This window comes from Medicago sativa, chromosome 5, assembly GCF_051527215.1.
Source record: "Medicago sativa cultivar Bolivia chromosome 5, Bolivia_mono, whole genome shotgun sequence".
Lineage (NCBI taxonomy): Eukaryota > Viridiplantae > Streptophyta > Magnoliopsida > Fabales > Fabaceae > Medicago > Medicago sativa.
Genome location: NC_140753.1, coordinates 61,402,189 through 61,423,623, shown reverse-complemented (window position 1 = coordinate 61,423,623; position 21,435 = coordinate 61,402,189). Strand labels below are relative to the sequence as shown.

The 21,435-nt window shown below is 30.9% G+C and overlaps 1 protein-coding gene and 2 long non-coding RNA genes across 4 annotated transcripts; 2 read left to right on the top strand and 1 right to left on the bottom strand.

Annotated features, from left to right (window-relative positions):
- The first annotated feature begins 232 nt into the window (after positions 1-232).
- Positions 233-17,533, top strand: SKOR (STELAR K+ outward rectifier). 2 transcript variants are annotated; one of them, XM_085708860.1, is made up of 13 exons: positions 233-813; positions 10,496-10,720; positions 11,012-11,075; positions 11,870-12,209; positions 13,039-13,334; positions 13,699-13,779; positions 14,639-14,737; positions 15,104-15,325; positions 15,506-15,691; positions 15,842-15,917; positions 16,005-16,299; positions 16,893-17,011; positions 17,128-17,533. In XM_085708860.1, exons 1-13 carry the CDS (start codon positions 575-577, stop codon positions 17,367-17,369), a joined length of 2,484 nt encoding a protein of 827 aa, XP_085564986.1. In that variant the 5' UTR covers positions 233-574; the 3' UTR covers positions 17,370-17,533. The 2 variants fall into 2 exon arrangements, with proteins under 2 accessions (XP_085564986.1, XP_085564987.1); XM_085708861.1 differs by lacking the exon at positions 233-813 and adding an exon at positions 9,659-9,808.
- Positions 5,660-7,718, bottom strand: LOC146923749 (uncharacterized). Its single transcript, XR_015009858.1, has 3 exons — positions 7,467-7,718; positions 6,871-6,980; positions 5,660-5,934 (listed from the first exon to the last, which is right to left on the bottom strand). It is a non-coding gene; the product is annotated as an uncharacterized LOC146923749 (long non-coding RNA).
- On the top strand, positions 5,762-7,027 carry LOC146923750 (uncharacterized). The gene is made up of 2 exons (XR_015009859.1): positions 5,762-5,815; positions 6,841-7,027. It is a non-coding gene; the product is annotated as an uncharacterized LOC146923750 (long non-coding RNA).
- Positions 17,534-21,435: the final 3,902 nt, after the last annotated feature.

Genomic DNA, 21,435 nt, shown 5'->3' with positions numbered 1-21,435 from the left:
TCCATGTACAATAATCAAGCTCCATCTTTTATTTAATTTAATCTCTTATTTTTTTAAGGGCTTTTAATTTATTTATTTCTTTAATTTATATTATTTTTTGATTGAAGCTTTTAATATATCTTGATTAAAGTAAAATGTGACATAAATAAATTAAATTTGCAAGTTGGGTGCCCTTCAAATCAAAAAAATAAAATAACGAATAGGTATAAAAATGGATCCCCTGCCGTTATCTATCTGGCAGCAGAGAGAAATAAAATAAATCCAACTACAGTTTTGTTTTTCTGATTCATTTTCTCTCCTCGCTCGCTCACGAACAACTCAATCTTAATCTCTTTTTCATTTCACAATCATAAACCCTTATATCATCAATTCACGTGACCTTTCATTTTTTCAAATCCTTCTCGTGATTCTCATCATTAATCTCATCCTTTTTCATTTCTCTCCAAAACCGTTATTTCCTCCTATACACATTATAACCATAACACGACCTTAATTAGCTGTTATCGTAGATTGATCTAGATTAATTAAACAATCCTTCAAAAATATATTGAAATTTTTTCTTAGGTTGAAATCAATGATTGACAAGAAGGAGATGAAGGAAGAGGATGAAAGGATTAATAATCAGACGGCGACGTGTTCGAGATCATCATCTTCTTCTTCTTCGGATGAAAGAGATTATGAAGTGCAGGATCTTCGAGATAAATTGAAATCATCTCGAGGAAGCAGATTTAATCTGATTGAGAAAGAGTTAGGTTGGAGAAAGTTCAGTCGTCAAACTCTTCTTCATGAATTCGTTATAAATCCTCATAACAGGTTAGTTTTATTACTTTACTTTATTTAACTTCTCTTCTCTCTCTTTTTTTTATTTTCCGTTTTGTTTTAGTTTATTAACTATAATTAGTAGTGGTGGTAATTGCTAATTATTGACTGTGATGTGATGAAATTTAAATAGTGTATATAGGGTGAGTTCTTCCACACAGGCAAATTTATGAGCGGTCTAAAGTGAATCAAATTTTTTAATGAGATTGGATGGATACCACTAAAATGCTGAGTTGATTGATATCGACAGGTATCAACTAAATTATTAGTTCAATTTAATAAATGAGGAGAATCATTAGCATATCTTAATTGAGTTTTAAACATTTCTAAATACTCGTCTATGATAAACCACTTATAAAGGTGATATGTATTAAAAAAATTTAGTGTATAGTTACTTAATTAGCTGAGGGTGATGGCCGGGTAAGAATCTCCGTAAAATATAACTCAACTTACAATGTTAATATTGCTAAGCTTACGCTATATAATTTCACCTAAGTTATAGTCTGAAACACATAGTTATTTACGTGAGTTCTAGTAGTACTTGTCACTTCGTTGAAATAAAAAATTATAGGTTGAAGATTTCTATTACATCAACACTCTTTATTGAAGGTGTTGCTCGGCGTTTAACAAATCTCAGCGTCTAACGCATATCATGTACAATTCTAACATAATATCCACACTTACAATTATATTGAATTATATCATTATTTCAAAATTTTATTGATATTTACGTGTTAGTGTTGTATCGAATGTCTGTCGGTGTTTCATAAGTGAAGGTGGTGGTGTTTGGTTAGTATTGGTGTATTTTGGTTGGGTGGTAGTAGTTTATTATGGTTTGAAATGGCGGCAAGTTTGAATGAAAGGGGTTAGTACATGGATACGTGGCATGTTGGCTGTTATTCTTTGGCTGTATCCGCAATTCATGTGATGTGATCGCTTGTTTTGCGTTATTTTCCATTGCTCCTATGACTAGGCTTATCAGGCGTCTCTTGTCTCGGTAATGATCTTTGGTTTTTAATTAGAGTCCAAGTAATGAACGAACGATTACAAGCCACAAAACCACAAAAAAAAAAAAAAAATCTTACGATTAAAGTGGAAGCTTGTGTTTGATAACACAGATAAGCTAGCTTATAGCTTGTTGAACTAGTTTATAAGCTTGTTTTGATAGAATAAGACATGTTTGGTAAAAGGCTTTTCCCACTAACTTATAGTGTTTTTTGAAAAGCTATTTCAAGTAGCTTTTGAGCTTTTAGCTTGTAGCTTGTTATATTTTCTTCCTATTTTAACCTTTTATTTATTTTATTTTATTTTTTTATAATAAAAAAATACCCACATTCTTGTGGTAACTGTCCACGTTAACCATGTTGTCATATATTATGGTTTCTTTTTAAATTTTTTTGTTCACTTTTTTTGTTTTTTTGACCTTGTTCATAATTCATATAATAAATAATTTTACGTAAAATTTACAATAAATAGTGAAGCAAGTTTAGTTAAATAAAATTCATAAAAAAAAGTTTTGTTAATAAAAAATATCAATTAAATTTATATATACATTTATCATTTTAGAGATGAAAATAATTTGAAATATATTTAAATTTTTAAAAAGAAATACGTTAAGTAATAAAAATTATATATATGATTTATATTAAAAATTAAACAAGCACATCCTTTTACGTCATTTTATATTTATCAGTCACTTCAACAGTTAATTTTATCAAACACTTTTAAATTTAATAAGCTAACTTTTCAGCTATAAGTCACCAGCTATAAGCTAGCTTTTCAACTATCAGCTAGCTTATCAGTTATCAGTTAGCTTATAGCTTATTTTTACCAAACACACCCTATGAGTAATTTTTCTTCTTCTTTGGTATCAGAGCTTATGAGTAATTGTTAATGAGTTTAATTTTAATGCACTTTTTAAAAAATGTTAGTATATGCAAGAATACTTTTTTCCCAAAATCAATTAGGATACTTTTATCGAGTCGACGGTTATGATTTAGCGACAATGTATATGAATAAAATATTATTTTTAATTTACATGTGATTTATTGACGGTGTAGAAAATCTTACGCATAGGATATATGAACTGAAATTCATAGAGAATATATTTGAGGGAATGTATTTTTCTAAACTACAAACTGACACAATGATTTTTCTTCATTTTTTTTATTAGACTGATTGATTTTTCTTCATTTCTCTAAGCCTCAAAACTGACATAATAATATTTTTTTTTAAGAATGTAAATATAATAATTTATGATATTGATTGTAGTACACATTCTCCCAAAATACCCCATAATTATAGTAATGTAGAATAGAAATGCACTGAATTTTTTCTGTTTAAACCTTTTCGGTTCCTAAGATAAATGAGAAATGATAAAATAAAACTAGATGTGTCAATGACTCATCAATATATTTGTATGATCATTATATTTATATTTTTTTGGTAGATAGACGAAATGACAAAGCCATTATAAACTTACAACCGGGGTTCGAACCCCGGTCATAGTATCCGGCCTAACAATTTCGGCATTTTGCCAGTTGAGCTAGGACTTGTGGATTATCATTATTATTTTTTTGACAAAATATATTTGCATGATTATTAAATTCCTCTGTACAGCCAATTAATATAGACCCCCTTAAAGTAAAAACAAATAAATACAAATGTTTATTTTTATTTGAATTGTCAAAATGGACCAAAGATTGAACTTGGTTTTTTAGAAACTACTCCACTTTTTTCAAACCCTGCGTTCTTACGAGGTAGGTTCGAATCTCGACACCTCCACTTTGTTTGTAAGTTTATAATGACTTTGTCATCTCATCTAGTATTTAAAAAAAGTCTAAAGTTTAAAAAAAAAAAAGCTCATTAGTTATATAATTTAATTTAATTTAATTTTTATAAAAAATTAACACTAATTATTGAAGACAATACTCACATGCCATTTTGACATTTATACACTTGTTGTTAATCATGGCTTGACATGTATAGAATTTTAATTAATATATGCCATAGGAAGATGTCTCAGTCTTGTCTTGATCTACATGATTCTTTCTTAAATCAAAATGTTTCGTATTCAAGATGCAAAGTTGATAATGATATATGCTCATTTAAACATATATTTAGATTTCTGTTCGATGTATATAGAAGGGTATCTATTGAGAAGCATCAATCAGTCTAATAGATCTTTGTAATTTCATAAGATTAGTCTCTTGGATCCGATTGGGAGATGCATTGAACAGCAAAAAAATAGTAACATTCTTTTAAAAGTTAAAGAAGTTATATGCTCTTCTTAAAACAAAATATTACACACCTTGGTGAACTCGTGGATGATAACTGCTTTTTTGGCCCCTCAATATATCTTTAGGCTGAAAAATGCTTTGAGAGTTTTCTATCCAAAATGTTAAAACTAAAAAAGAAAATATTCTTTAAGAATTTGTTTTTCTGTTTTTTTGAAAAAAAAAATATCCTTTAAGAATTATCTACTGAACATTTTTAAAGGTCTAAGAGACATTAAGGGGTCAGAAAAACAATTCTCCTCGTTAATGAGAAGCGCCGTTTTCCTTTTTGGCCCAAAATACATAGTAGCGTCACACCTTTGGAAAATCCACCAATGACATTTAGGTGCTTCTTTTCACACCTAATTATTCTAAGAAAAACATGTATTTATTTATTTATTTATCCATTCAGGGAGAAAAAAATTGTATTTTTCATATTTGGATTGATAAATTAAGAGATGTGTGATTTTCTGAAAAAATAGTAAGGGAGATACTAATAGCACTCATGACATAATATTATATATAACACGATTATACAATATGAATTATTAAATGATTTTAAAAAAAAAATTAAATCTAAAATTTACATAAGTTTAGATAACATAAATTTTATAAAATTGAATCAAAGAAATTAAATTAAAATATATATACAATGAAATACAATAGGGAAAAAAAATAGACAAGTCACGTTAGTGTCCATTTTTCTGATATTATAAATAATATTAATTGATGTCTATAGAAAATATATACAATGAACTACAATATAAGTATAAATTTGCCTATTTACTCGTATAGAAGAAATATGGTGGCAGGAGTCGTGGAACAAATATTTCACGTAGCTAATACTAGGAATCTAAAGTCTTTTTATTTTCTTTGTTGATAAATATCTAGAACGTCTTCATTTATAGCGAAAAACTCATCTACTAATTATCTCTTTTAAGCAAACTGGGACTTCAACACGTAGAAATGATAATAATATTATTATGTTATGGTCTTGAAGATTGTTAGTTAAATAAAAATGTGCATGGTAACAAACAATAACGACCCTTGTCACATTAATATGAAGAAATTGAAAAGTAACACCCCACGTCCCCACATGCAGTAAATGAGGGACATTCTGGAAACTTATCCAGAAATAGCATACACATGTATATTGAAAGGCTTACACTTTATTACTTGATTGAGACACTGATGCCAACATGGATCCATATGACATTAGTGAGCTTCAACTACCATCCTCCTTAATATAAGAAGATACTATGTTGTGGAAAAACCCAAACTGGACATCCTCTACTAATGACACGTCCTAAATTGAGGGGTAAAACAAGTCTAAATATTGCTTTTGGTAACCAAATGACCTATCTTTACAAAAATGATGTCATGTAACTACCAAGTTATGTTTTTTATTGTTTCATTGCACTTCAAATTTCTTTTCCCGGTTTCATGCTGACTACTAAAACTAAATAGTATTCACTTTTTCGGATTCCCAAGTCTGACCCAAAGTGTCAATTCAATATGCACTTCTACCAATACATAGAGTTCACATGTCCACTTGCTGTATAAAATTTTGGGGGCAAACTCTCACATTTGAATTTCAAATTTCATAACTCTTTTCTATAAGATTCAATACTTTTACAAATCTGTTATTTCATTTTTCTTCTCTCTCACTTTTTCTTAATCTTCACTTTCTTATTTTGCAGCAAATGTAAAGGAAATGTAAGGTAACAAAAACAACTCTTCTTTCTTCTTCATTCTCTTTGCAAACATGTCTTCTCCCTTCTTTATGTCCTTCATATCATCATGTTAAACTAAACTAAGTTCACTTTCTTCTTTTTTTCAACTGCATAAACATATAACAAACTCTATTTCAAAGTATATCGAACAATATTCATATCCAAACTATAATAAAGTTCTGCCTTTATATTTTTGCAAACTTACCCTTTTTTTTCCTCTACAAAAATAACAAAGAAGAAATAGACGTGATGAATATCATTATGAAAGAGTAAGAACAATAAAAGAGTAAGAACAATAAAAGTAGGAAGAAATATAAATTTTGGAATTGTAATGTCATTATTATGTATAAACTGGGATAGAATATCACACTTGAAGAACCCATGCTATTGTAAATCTCAGAAACTGTAGTGTTTTTTTTTAATGCATAAAAGAAATATGTCAATTTAAGTATGAGGAAATAAGGAAAAATAGGAGGACCCAACTTAAGTTAACTTAATTTTATTTAATGAGTTTTTGTATCAACAGCCAAAACAACATACTTTTTTTCCTACAAAATTTATATTTTTTTGTCGAAACATAAAACTATCAATTGAAACAAAATTTATGTTTTGACAAAAAAATTATTTAAAATCTGTTTTTTCTATGTACATAAATAAATCATTTAAATGATAGAAAAAAATATTAAATAAGGTTTACACATAATTTTTTTTTGTCTATCATGTAAATAATCAATTTCATTAAAATTAAACAAAAAAAAAGTTCTTTGAAAACAACAACAAAATAATTTACTAAACAATATTTACCAGCAAAACATAATTTTTTTTTGTTGACTTATAACCAATTTTGTTTCCTCACAAGAAACTTTTCTTTTGCTTTAATAAATGTGATTTTGTTGTTGCATGTATCAAATAAATAAATATGATGAAGAAATCAATTTCATACAATTAAGGATATGAATATAAAAGCTGATTTTGTTTGTTGTTGTTGTTATTTGTTGCATGTGTGAAAGAAGTAGATCACATAGGTCCAAAAGAGAGCTTACATGATGATGGTTCCAGATCAGCTGCACAATTCCATGATTGAGATCCAAGTTTGTCGAAAATGGGAATTATAGACTTTTGTAAGCTGTCCATTGAAGATTCCATATCAAAGCTACAAAAAAAAAAATGAGAAACAGGGATGAGTTGCTGGTGTTCTGATTTTCTAGAGACTCTCTAAAAAGAATCTATTAAAGAAATAATTTTTTCAAAAAAGAAAAAACAGAGTTGTAACTTTTGTTAAATAAAAAAATAAAAAACAGGGATCGAATATATAAGGAAAAAAAACATTTTTTTGATATGCAAAAGAAAAATATCATTCACCAGTTAAAAAAAAACCTTATTTGCTGAACAAAAGTTTCATTTTTTTTTTATTTTTTTTTAAATTCAAAATTGGAATAAAAATGATAATTTTTTGTGGTAAAGAAAGCCATCTATTTTTGCATGAACCACAAAACAACTCAAACGAAGTCTTCAAGGAAATTGCAATATTAGCTTCTTTATCAAAGATCCATCCAGTAAAAGGATTACCAAAATAACATTAGTATTAGATCTAAAAAAACCTAAAACATATTCATTAATCTACAAAAACAAATCTTACATGTCTTGAAAATATAAGAGAATCACATCAATTTTCATCTTTTGAATGTTTTTGTTGTTGCATGTTGGACGACGAAACTGAAGCTATTGATGTTGCGGTTGTCCCCAAAAAAAGTTGCTCCGGCCGTAATTTTCTGTTGTAGATGTTTAGAGTAAGCAAAATATCACTTTGATTTTTGCAGAGGACGCTAACGTACGGTGGCTGCAAAATCGGAGAGAAATTGGACTCAATATTCATACTTTCCTTGATCTCAAAATAAATAAGTGGGTTTTGTATAGGAGAATGAGACGATAAAAACGGTGGCTTTATTTATAAGTACGGTGGTCGGAGTTAGTTGCAGATGAAGAGAGAAGGAGGTTTTCTTGATTTGTGAGGGCAGAGAAGAAGAAGATACGGCGCAGAGAGGGAGAGAGAGAAAAATTTCTTCTGTCTTTGGTTAATGGGAAATGAAAATTAGGGTTTGTTATGGAAAGTTATCTATTGGGCTTTCTTCTGTCTTTTTACACGGTTTGGGCCTAACCATGACAATTATCCTATTTTTTAAATTGCTTTTTAGACTCCTATTTTTTTCAACTATAATTTTGTTTTGAAGATTGATATTTATTCTTTATTATACACATAACAAGTGGCTAACATATTCTAAAATTGTATAGGTCAATTATTAATATACACTTGAGAAATTGTCGTTTCTAAAAATCCATGCAATATAAAAAAGTCTACACAACATAAGAAAGAACAAGTTGTTGCTGCTATAAAGTTAAAAATATTAATCATGCACGGGACACGTTGTCGCAGATGAAGTTTTAAAACAATTATTATACACATGAAAAGTTGTCATTGATAAATTTTTAAAATGATTATTATACACTTGAAAAGTTATTGCTACTAAAAATTTAAAAATTCCGTCAAAAAATTAAAATTAAAATTATTATTATACACGGGAAAAGTTATTTTGCACAGGTTGTCACAAATAAATTTTTAAAATAATTTTTTTATACTTGAAAAATTGTTGCTGCTAAAAATATAAAAATTATCATTATACACAAGATAAGTCGTCACTAATACAAGAGACATGTTTTCATTCATAAAAACTTAAAGTAATTATAATACACGAGTCATATTGTCATTGATATAAATTTTTAAATAATTATTATACCTGGGACAAGTCATCACTAATACACACGACAAGTTGGAAAACATATTATAAAATTGTATAAGTCGAAAATTATTATACACTTAAATAATTGTCGTTGCTAAAATTCTATACAATGTAAAAAAGTCTCCACAATATAAGAAAGGGATAGGTTGCTACTGCTAAAAAGTTAAAAATAATAATTATACATGGAATATGTCGTCAGATCATGTTTTAAAATGATTATTATACTCATGACAGGTTGTCACAAATAAATTTTTAAAATGATTATTTTATACTTGAAAAATTGTTGCTGATAAAAATATAAAAATTATCATTATACACAAGATAAGTCGTCACTAATAATAATTACTATACACGGGACAAGTCGTCACTATACACGACATATGTTTTCATTGATAAAAAACTTAAAGTAATTATAATACACGGACCATGTTGTCATTGATATATATTTTAAAATAATTATTAAACATGGGACGAGTCGTCACTATATACGAGACATGTTCTCATTAATTAAAAACTTAAAGTAATTATAATACATGTGTCGTATTGTCTTTGATTAAAAAATTAAAATAATAATTATACACGAGACATGTTGTCACTGGTAAATTTTTAAAATGATTATTATACACATGACAATTTGATAAACATATTTTAAAATTATATTAGTCAATATTGTTTTAGGAGAAAAATCATATAAGTTTATAATATTATTGTTTCAATTTGCATATAAAAAATTTTGATATTATAATATAAATTATTATACAAAAAATTTGCAAATTTGCACATGATAGAAAAACATATTTTTAATAATCATTTTTGTTATCCAACGTTTTATATACTACATTACAAAAATATTAATAATAATTTGTTTAATATGTATACATTTCAACTGTTTACAAATTCTTTCTCTTTAAAAAAAACTGTTTACAAATATTTAATGTCAAGTTTATACTGCACAAATTCGTCCCCGACCAACCAGCACCCGTGCGGATGCACGGGTATGTTACTAGTGGGTTGCATAAAAGCATATACAATTCAGCTCACACATATGTGGTATAGTTTGGTGCCTTTCATATTTTACTAGCAATGGTAAGATGCTGGGTGCCATTGTTTGGGGTGTGGGAGCGATGGTATACTCTGCTGTGAGCTTGTTGTGGTACAAGCTTGTACCAATCCTTTTTAAGTGGTACCTCTTTTTATTTTTATTTTTTTCTTTAAGTAGAAACAGAATTAATGAAGTTATAATTTTGAGTTTTGATATTCTAAAATTATAAATATTCAATTTTTAGTTTAATATTTGTATTTTGTTTGGTATAAGATATTAAAAATTAATAAAAATATTATTATTTAATTATTACCGGTTCAACTGCTGTTTGACCTCGGTTAAACCATTAAAGTTGTGTTTGTTGTAGTGGTGAGATTGAAGAAAACGCCGTTTGCATAGAAGCTGCAGTATGTAGAGTTTAGCTTTTGGGTTAAAATTTGCATTGGAAGATGTGTTTAAACCTGATTCTTGAGTGCAAACTGGGTACCAAACACATACTAAACCTTGAACCAATGAGTACACCAGTTTGATGTTCGGTCATGTTTTAATTATCTTTGTTTCAAACACCATTGTGTATTTTATGTTTGATATTACGGTTTGAGTTTGTTTACTCTCTTGCTCGAGTCCCTCAAGTATTGATAAATGTCTTGTGTATTTTATGTTTGATATTACGGTTTGAGTTTGTTCACTCTCTTGCTTAAGTCCCTCAAGTATTGATAAATGTCTTGTGTATTTTATGTTTGATATTACAGTTTGAGTTTACTCTCTTGCTCAAGTCCCTCATAAATGAAGACTTAAATTGTTTGATGATATTAATGAACAATGCAGGTGGTATCGTGCATGGCTCAAATTTATATTGTTATGGGCAGTATACTCATCTTTCTTCACCCCAATGGAGTTTGGATTTTTTCGTGGCCTGCCAGAGAATCTCTTTATACTGGATATTGTAGGACAAATAGCTTTTCTTGTGGACATTGTTTTGCAGTTCTTTGTTGCTTATAGAGACAGTCAGACCTATCGCATGGTTTGCAATCGTACTCCTATTGCTCTGCGGTAAATTTTCTCCTTATGTTGTATTTCTTGATAATAGTTACACATTTGATAGATATAGTCTGAAACAATGTTTATAATTGTGAGATATCTCTCACCTTATAATGTCGGTTTAATAGGTTAAGTGTGACACAATATAATTTTTATGATGGTATCATAGTCTATCCAAGATCTATGGCACCGCATCCGTTATTGTTGTATAGCTGATATTTGATATATGCTGAAATGGGATGCTGGTCAGCATATTGAATTGTTTTTCATTTGATTTATGGCTTCCTTGTTTCTTTTCTGTAGGTATCTAAAATCTACCTTTGTCATTGATCTTCTTGGATGTATGCCCTGGGACCTCATCTACAAGGTTCTACTTCTTGCAGATAAACCTAAATTTCCAGAATACATTTCTCACTTGAGGAATTGTATTGGCCTCTATAATTTACTATGATCCTAAACATTGTTTCAAAAATGATTTATATAATGCCTGTTCTTCTTTCACAGCAGTTCAAGGCTTTTAGCATATTTTCCAGTTTGCAATGAAATGTCAACTATTAGAATTAGAGGAAACTTTATCCCCATTTTACTTTTTCTTTAACTTTCCATGGAAATTTCACTGGGATTAGATTTGATTTTAAATCATTTTAACATCTATATAAAGTTAGGCGAGTCAAATGTCCAGTTCAATTGACCAACTATTTGTTGATAGTCTGTCACAATACTTTATGTTGGGGTGATAGAAATTTTTGGGCATTTCTTTTGTGTCCTATAGTCACAAATATAGTTTAACCCCTCATAGCAATGGCACATGTGTCATGGTTCTTTTGTTGTGTTTCTGTTTCGCTGGTTCACAAGTTTACAAACTTAAGAATGTATATATTAATCATTAGTCATGTTGCATACAACACTTTGTTGCACAAGTTGCGAAGCCTGTTATTAAAAGGCAGAATTTTGTACTTGTGTGTCTTCCTGCGCAATTTATTTAGCTAAGCACAAGTTAAGATTAATGTTGGCTGTGGTTTTGAAACATGGAGAGTACAGATGTAGAACGAAACTTGTTATAATAACTTGTTAAAGCCCTTTGTCATGACTTCTGGTTTTATAGCAAGTTCTTTATTATTGAAAGTTTCCAGTTCATTGAGGTTAACCTTTTATGAACAGGCTTGTGGACGGAGAGAGGAAGTGAGGTACCTATTATGGATCAGATTATATAGGGCAGAGAGAGTTGTGCAATTTTTCAGGAATTTGGAGAAAGATATACGTGTCAATTACATTATTGCTCGGATTGTGAAACTTTTAGTTGTTGAACTCTACTGCACTCACACAGCAGCCTGCATATTCTACTATTTAGCTACTACACTACCTGAATCCCAAGAGGGCTACACATGGATAGGAAGTTTGAAACTCGGTGACTATGCTTATTCAAAGTTCAGAGAAATTGATATTTGGAAGCGCTACACGACATCGTTGTATTTTGCTATTGTTACTATGGCTACTGTCGGTAGGTATCTTTTTTTAAAATTTAATTAGATTTAATTCATAATGCATAATGATTTTCATTTTGTCTGGCATTAGTTATCTTCACCCAACCTATGTAGTGGGAGTGGTCTGCTTTCAGTATTTAAATAGATGGTCACTAGCATAGATAAAATTAGAGGGGTATGCGATAATTGCTAGCCAATTGTAGAACTTAGACATATCTTTAATGTGATGGATCAATGATTCTTCCTCTACTCTTTGTTTGGGAAACAATTGAAAGAAACTCTGAATAAAGGATTAGATATAGTCTGAAGAAAATTGTTGGAGTAACCATTTAAACAGATTTAGTGAACATTTGGTCTATGTAGACTTAGAACCAAGTTGTATTATGATGATTTAATCCTTGTAACCAACTCCACTTGGTAAGCATAAGTCTTGAATGTTGTTATTTGTCATTAGTATTCACATAATTTTACTGATAAGAATGTCATAGTAACTCAAGTTTCAGTGCTTTGAAAAATAAAGCAGAAGAAACTCAGCCACTGTTTTCACACAGACCAAATCACAACACCATCTGTTATGAAATTACTGTCCTGGTGTGGTGAGACATATCAACACAAATTGAAATGTGAACCTTAGTTCATGACACAGCTGTTACTTTGTTTGCTGCTGCAGTTTTTCTAGGTTAAATGTATGAACTGACCGTTATCAGAACCGCTTCTATGTAGATCCATGTATTATTTGCATCGATTCTGAATGATTAATTTTTTTGTCCAAATTGTATACTATCTTATCACTCTTGGAAAGTTATTCTGAATGTATCATGCTTGCAACTTTCTTTTCTTTCACAGGATATGGAGATATACATGCAGTAAATTTGAGGGAGATGATATTCATAATGATTTATGTTTCATTTGACATGGTTCTTGGTGCTTACTTGATCGGTAACATGACAGCCTTGATAGTCAAGGGATCAAAGACTGAAAAGTTTAGGGACAGGATGACAGATCTGATGAAATATATGAATAGAAATAAACTTCATAAGGATATCCGTGAACAAATAAAGGGCCACGTGCGTTTGCAGTTTGAAAGCAGCTACACTGACGCTGCAGTCCTTCAGGATATTCCCATTTCTATTCGATCTAAGGTAATAAGAGAAAGAAGAGGTCCTTTAGCATCATTTATGGTTGTCTATGGAAATCAACATTGTTATTGTTCCTATTTGTTTCACTTTCTACAATAGCTTGCTTTGCCACCTGCTTCCAATGCTTGTTGATATTTGTTCTCAATTTGTTCACTGGAATCATGTTTTGTTAGCTTTACTTGTAAAATTTCCCTACGTTTCATCTCTATATGTTATATCTGTCAAATTTGTCTTATGTTTCAGAAAATTCATCTTTGTTCTTTGGCGACAAATTTCTGCTGGAGTTTTAGGCCATCTTCTGTTCACATTTTCCATGAAAGCATCTGGTTTGTAGATTATTGTGTAACAGACTAATTAACTTTTGCAGATATTCGAATCATTGTATTCGCCATACATCAAAAACGTTCCTCTTTTTAGTGGATGCTCTTCAGAATTCATCAATCAGATTGTAAGTAATATTTTCCCCATTTCCTGCCATATATCAGTATGAAATGACATTAGTATTATCTATACTTTTGGTGGCTAAAGCTGGAAGCTCTCTTTTGCTTTTTGGACTTGATCTAAAACCTTAAAACTAAGGGGATCAACACTTTCTAACTGGTTTTTCTTTGACATGAAATATTTTGTTATTTAGACTCAAGGAAACAAGTATATTTTATTGACATTGATCTTTTCGTCAATCGGAAATGGCTTTCAACTTTTATGCGCCCTTGTCCATTGGATTTATTGTTTTCTACACAATTGAAATGTTCTACACTAATTTTATCCTTGAAAGAATTCAAGGGTCCGTTTGATTTGCAAAAAGTCAGGGTAATGGTTCAATGTTTGATTTAAATGTTTGTTTGTAGGTCACAACAAATCAAACGATGAGTAACATAACATGACAAAAATCCAAACACTTGTTACTCAACAAACTGTAGGAATAGGTGTATAGGACTGATTATTGTTCAAAGACAAACTACCTAAATAACAGTCTTTACCACTCAGTATATAATTATGCATGTGTGCAGCCATATATATAACTTTTATTTTATTTTTTTACATTTTGATTATATAATGTATGTGTGTGTGTGCATACATATGTAATATTTCATATATATGTAGAAACTTTGTATTGATACTGCCACTTTTACTTTCAAGGTTGAACTTTGGATTGATAAAAAAGAACTTGGTAGTATGGGCCTCTTTTCTGCATGCTGAATAAGATTAGTGATACCTTTGTTTAACGAGAGTTTCTAGCTCGTCCGTTATCATTTCTTGCGCGTGTAATGTCAGGTGATAATAATTTATGTTCTTTCATCTTTCAGGTTACTAGGCTCCATGAGGAATTCTTTCTTCCTGGGGAAGTTATAATGCAACAAGGTTACGTTGTAGATCAACTATATTTTGTCTGTGATGGTGTGCTGGTAAGATTTTATATTTCTACAACCACTTCGCTATTTTTCAATTTCTATGTTTTCCCATATTTCAGGTTTCTGATATTAGTCATAGCTTCTGAGTAACTGGAATTAGACCTACTAGTATTCATACCCTTTTATTACCCGATTCATGCCGGATAATGCTGAATTTTCTTTGCAATGTATTACCTTGTAAAAGTGTTTATGAGAATAGCATCTCTGAGATTCTTATGATTGTTCTTCATAATATCTTCCATAGGTCAACAAAGAGGAAACAACTTTAGTATGAATTTTAGAACTACTTCATCGATAGTTTTTTCACAGAAGACGAGTTTCAGTTATGTTTATTGAATGCCCAAAACTGTTTCAATGCAGGAGGAAGTAGGCATAGCTGATGATGGGTCCGAGGAAACTGTTGCACTTCTAGAGCGCAACAGCTCATTTGGAGAAATATCTATTCTTTGCAACATTCCTCAGCCACATACTGTTCGTGTTTGTGAACTGTGTAGGGTCCTGCGGATTGATAAACAATCCTTTTCAAATATCCTAGATATATACTTTTATGATGGGAAGAAAGTATTAGACAACCTTCTAGAGGTAATCATTATATTTTTTTTGACATCATCTTCCCTTTAATAGAGTATCTACCATGAGTTCAAAATGCATTATGCTACTCTCCGGTTGAACACGGCATGGATGTACTAAGTTACTCATTTTGGTATTATGCAATTTTATTGTCTTCTGATCATGAGACACCTAATATCTCATATTTTACAGGGAAAAGAGTCTATTAGAGGTAAGCAATTGGAGTCAGACATCACATTCCATATTGGAAAGCTAGAATCTGATCTTGCTTTGAAGGTCAATAGAACAGCTTTTGATGGCGATATGTATCAGCTAACAAGTTTGATTCGAGCTGGAGCTGATCCCAAAAAGACAGATTATGATGGAAGATCACCTTTGGTAAGGAGCTTGAAACGTATTACTATGATATCATGTTATCAATAAATTCCATCCTCTTCATCTACGATGTGGTGATTAATTGATTATGCCACTAACAAATGCTGTTATAAAATGATTTCCTAATAAGAACCTTTGTTGTTTTTCGTATAGCATCTTGCTGCATGCAGAGGATATGAGGATATCACACTTCTTCTTATTCATGAAGGTGTAGACATCAACGTCAAAGGTAATTGTGTAACCTATATAGATATTCCTCGAGGATCAAACTTAAATTTTAGGTAATGCAAACATCACTGATGTCGTAATTTCACAGATAACTTTGGGAACACACCGCTACTTGAAGCAGTTAAGAATGGACACGATCAGATTGCTTCTTTACTTGTTAGAGAAGGGGCCTCTTTTAGGATAGATGATGGTGGTAGTTTTTTATGCTCAGCGGTTGCAAGAGGAGATTCGGATTATCTTAAAAGGCTTTTATCTTATGGAATGGATGCTAACTTGAAAGATTATGACTATCGAACCCCCCTACATGTTGCTGCATCTGAAGGATTAATCTTCATGGCAAAGTTGTTATTAGAAGCCGGAGCTAGTGTTTTTACCAAAGACAGGTACTGTAATTGATTCTTATTTTACATGTTTAGACTAACATTACTAATGTTTCCAAGAAGGGGAACCTTTTCATACTTGTTTTCAGGTGAAAATTTAAAATTGGCCCAATTCACTAGTGTGCTAGGTTTGTGTGCATGCATGCTCACTTGCGTGTGTCTACAACTATAATCCTGACGCCCGACGCTACTGTTTTCTAGAATTCATGCCTATAAATCTTACGATGACAACAACAACCAAGTCTTATCCCACTAAGTGGAGTTGGCTATATGCCCATAAATCATATAATTATTATTTCAAATCTTGATTTGCTATCATATACTGGACATACAATTCCAAAACAGAACATCAACATGGTATTAAAAGTATTGTGTTGTGAGTTCTTAATTGTGTTTTTATAGACATTACTAGTGCTCCGACCAAGATTGTCCGTTATAGGTGAAATATGAAATGGTTCTCTTTTTCCTTCTCCATTTTTCCCCTGGTTACAAAATACTTGGCTGAACTATATATATAGAATATGCTATAGGTTTAATGTTTCTTTCCTTTTCATTCCAAAACTTATCGTTTTTTTTTTTCATTTCACGCAAAACAGATGGGGAAATACTCCGCTTGATGAAGCTCGGATGAGTGGAAATAAAAATCTGATAAAGCTACTGGAAGATGCAAAATCAGCTCAATTGACAGAATTCCCTTTTCCCCAAGAAATTACAGGTACTGATATGTCGCAAAAGCCTTCTTTTTATCTTTTCATTTTTCTCTACTTTTCTTGAATCTAGATCATATATTGCTGTAAACTCAAATTTAAATCCATCTATCATTTTTTTCAGATAAAGTACATCCAAAGAAGTGCACAGTGTTCCCGTTCCATCCGTGGGATCCAAAAGAACAAAGAAGAAATGGAATAGTATTATGGATTCCACACACCATTCAAGAGCTAATCAAAACAGCAGCAGAACAGATAGGATTTTCCGGTGACTCTTGTATTTTATCAGAAGATGCTGGTAAAATTATTGACGTTAGCATGATTAAGGATGATCAGAAGCTGTATTTAGTCAATGAAATGCATTAGGCAATCATATTATGGCTCTTTTATAGCCATATAATAATTTGCCTCCTTGTAATGTGCTGTAATCTAGAAATAAGCACATTATTTGATCTTGTTAATGTTATGGTAAATGTCCCACATAGTTAAATTCCTATGATGAGCTTGTGATTTTTCATGGCAAGAATAAATTTTTCGATGCTAATAGAGTGAGCTCTCTCGCTAAAAGTATAAAATCCATTAGAAAACATTCTTAAAACAACTCATTCAGAAACTTTTACAAAATTAAAGCAAAATCCAATTTTTTTTTTTAATTTTTTTTTTTATAGATTTAGATTCTGTCTCGTTCAAAAACTTACGATAAGTGGGATACTTGTATTCACGTTGCAATCTTAGCAAACGTGCGTCCACTTTAATGCTACAATTTGTAGCTTCTGAACACGTTGAAACCATATAGGAACGCGCGAAAGAGTATACCAACGCCAAACCGAACAGGCTCCAAGTGAAAGTGATAATATAAACTGCATAGCCAGCTTTTTCTTTTTTCAATGACATATGTTATAATAATATTTACTTATTTGTCCAGGTTTAAAATTAGGACTTCAAACTCCCTAAGCAGACTGCATAGCCAGCTTACATAAACATTGGCCATTAAAAGTTAACAATGATTTGTTTAATTTACATTAAATTATGAGTGGTACTGGTAAGAGTGCTAAGATTGCAGTTAAAAACAACAAAGTTTGTTTGCATTCCATATTTCCATAATTCCATTTTCACTGGATTCTGAACTTCAGCATCACTTTAGTACTGATTTTTCTTACATAAACACCAATAGTCAACATACTTTGATATATTGAAATTCAGTGGCCATACTAAAGAGTTTTAGCTCATACCGGAGAACATTCCTTCAAAATTTTCAAAAAACCAACAAGATCATTTAACAAAATTAGATATGATTCCTAAATATTACATATTACCCCAAAAACATTAATCAAATAAGACCCTCTTAGCATATGTGTTGAATTTGTCGAAAGTGCTTTTGGGCTGCAACATTAGCAATGGTTGATGCATCTTCTTTCTTCATGTTCAACATATTTTCCTTGGTTGCCGAAGTGAAGTGTGATTGAGAAGTGTCACAAAGTTGAGCTATGGACTCCACAAAGCAACTCAAGTACAAGGGCAAACTTGAGCAAATAAGTGCTCCTAGTTTGATGATATTCATGGAAAAATTAATTTCAAATATCAAAGTGGATGTAGAATTTAAGTTTATTGGTCATATAATTAACCATGGTATGGTAGAGTACTAAATTTATAGTGGGAGTTTATATCTTGGACAATTATTGCCATGAAAAGTCTCTAACGTGCTAAGCAAGGTAGTAATATGGAAGATTCCTTGTGCTTGCATGTTGTTAAGAAATTGACCATTGCATGTTGTTGTCAAACAGAAATAATTGAAGCAATAAGAGGAGACAACTTTTTATATATTTCCACATTCATGCACTCAACTATTTTTTTGTGTTATACACATTTTGAATTTAATCACTATACATCAACATAAAATGGTTAAATATATTAATTTTATACAGACATTCAGTTATATTTATTTTAAGATATCTCTGTGCATATATTATAATAAATCTGGATTTATAATAATGTTAGTGTATAATTATTAAACCTCTCAATTTTATAGTTCTATAATTGCAGTTCATTTTTCTACATCTATAAGTAAAAGTTTTTCTAATTTCTAATAAAAAAAAAGTGAAAGGAAAAGAATATTCTAGTTTTATCATCAAAATGTAGGTTAAAGATATAAGGGTTGACTATGTTTTTGGTCCCTACAAAATTGCGAGCTTGTAAGTTTAGTCCTTACTTAATTTTAATAGCATTTTTAATCCCTACAAAAAATTTCTGCACTCAATATTAGTCCTTACTCAATCCAAATTTGTTTAATTTATGCTTAAACTCTTAAGTTTTTCAACAATTTTTTACAGGCATGTTAAGAACGTTATTAAAAGGTCCTCCGAAAAAAATATCGCAAAAATTTGATTTCTACGTCCATATTTTTGTTACTTATATCTTAAACTTTTATCGTTTTAAAAAATTCATATTTAATTTATTTCATGTTAAAAAATTATAGATTTTAGTAAATGAACCTTTCATAGTGTTCTAAACTTGTATAAAAAGAATCGTTAAAAAATTTAAGAGTTTAAGGATAATTAAACAAAATTTATTTTAGCAGGGACTAAAATTATAAGTAAATTTTGTTTTGTAGGGATTAAAAAAGCTATTAAAATTAAGTAAGAACTAAACTTAGAAGGTCGCCATTTTATAGGGACCAAAAACATAATTAACCCAAGATATAAAATAGTTATGTTGAATTGAAATTTCTTCTTAATAAAAGAGGTCCTATGTAGCAACTTGCATGAAATTTCTTCAGTGATGACCAAGTTGTTGAAAACTCTTCACACTCTTCCGTCAAACTCGTGTATCAAAATAATTTCTATAAAAAGATTTTTTTTTTTTTTTTTTTAGAATTTCAACGGTGTGAGTGATGGGACTGAATATGTTTTAAAGTTGTTGGAACACACTATATATGAGTGGAAAATTCAACAAAGCCAGCAAAATATTAAGAATATATATGTGACAAAATTGAATATTTTGTTTTTGGCGTTAACCCATTCGCAAAATTGGACATTTTTTTTTATATGCCCTAGTTGAAACAAAAAAATCAAAAAGTGCCCTACTTGAAACAAAAATACCAAAACTGCCCTACTTTTTCAGAGTTGACTGGTATGTCACAAGTTGGACTTGCGACCTACCTATGTCACAGTTCCAACTTGCGACATACCCCCTATGTCACAAGACCGAATTGCGACATACCCCTCTCTCAAATTTTGCAATTTTTTTGTCCTTATTATATGTCACAAGTGGGACTTGTGACATATTTATTTATTTACTTTTTCATTTTTTCTATTAATTTAATAGAATTAGTTTTAAAATTTTTTTAAAAAATAATTGAAATAAATATTTAAGATTATTTTTTTTAAGGAAAATATTTATTATTTATTAATATTACACATTTAAAAGTACAATACATTTTTGACCAAAAAAAATACAATACATTTAATTATTTCTTCTTCGGGCATTAGGTGGTCGTGGTCCCGTTCCACACCATGGTGCGGCAGCATTTCTTGCTGCATTATGTCGAGTTGGAGCGGGAGGAATAATTTGACGCCGAGATCTTTGACGATGAATTGGTTGATCGTCAGTTTCGTCGTTGTGCACTTGACTACTTTGACCAAGCGTCAACGAAACATCGTCTTCCCTGCTAGGCCATGTTGTATTGAGAAATTGATTCTCTTCAATGGAATTCAATGATAAACGGCCCAATGACGATTGACCAAACTCGGCGTCATTTGCAGGAGAAATTGAAAAATTAAATTCGGGACCCGGTGTGAATTGGGGATATAGGTCAGTTGGTGTTGGTGGGTAGTTGTAGTGTGGGTTGCTGTACATTTGGTTGTTGAAGTTTTGGTTGTTGGCTTGGGGGTTATTTGTGTAGGATGTTCCAGGTTGGTTTAGATCATTGTAAGCATATGTTGACATGTAATCATTCGTGTAAGATGACCCAATGCTTGGTGGATAATGATCTCTAGGTGTTGTGTATGGTGGTGGTGCGATAATTTGGTGCAGTGGGGTGTTGAGATCAAGAAAAGCGAAGTCGGAAGTTTGTGGTGCTAGTGTTGTTGGGTCGGTGGTTGTTTGGTAGTTGGATGGATCGGTAAATCGTTGATCAAGTCCTGAGAAGAAGCTCGGTGACGGTGGTATGTTGTTGTTGTTCTCTGGTTCTGGGTCTGAAACAAACTCCGGCTCTGATTCCACGTCAAATTCCTGTTCTGCCACCTCTTGTGGATGATCATCATGATAATCAATCCTTAAGTTTGGATTGCACACAGTTGTATACCAATTGATATAATCATCACTAGGGAGTAGCGTTCTCCTTTGCACGCGAGGTAAAGTATATGCTCTTCGACTGTTCCAATGGGCACACGCTTCTGGAAATTGCGATTCAATGTCTTCATAAAATTTCTTG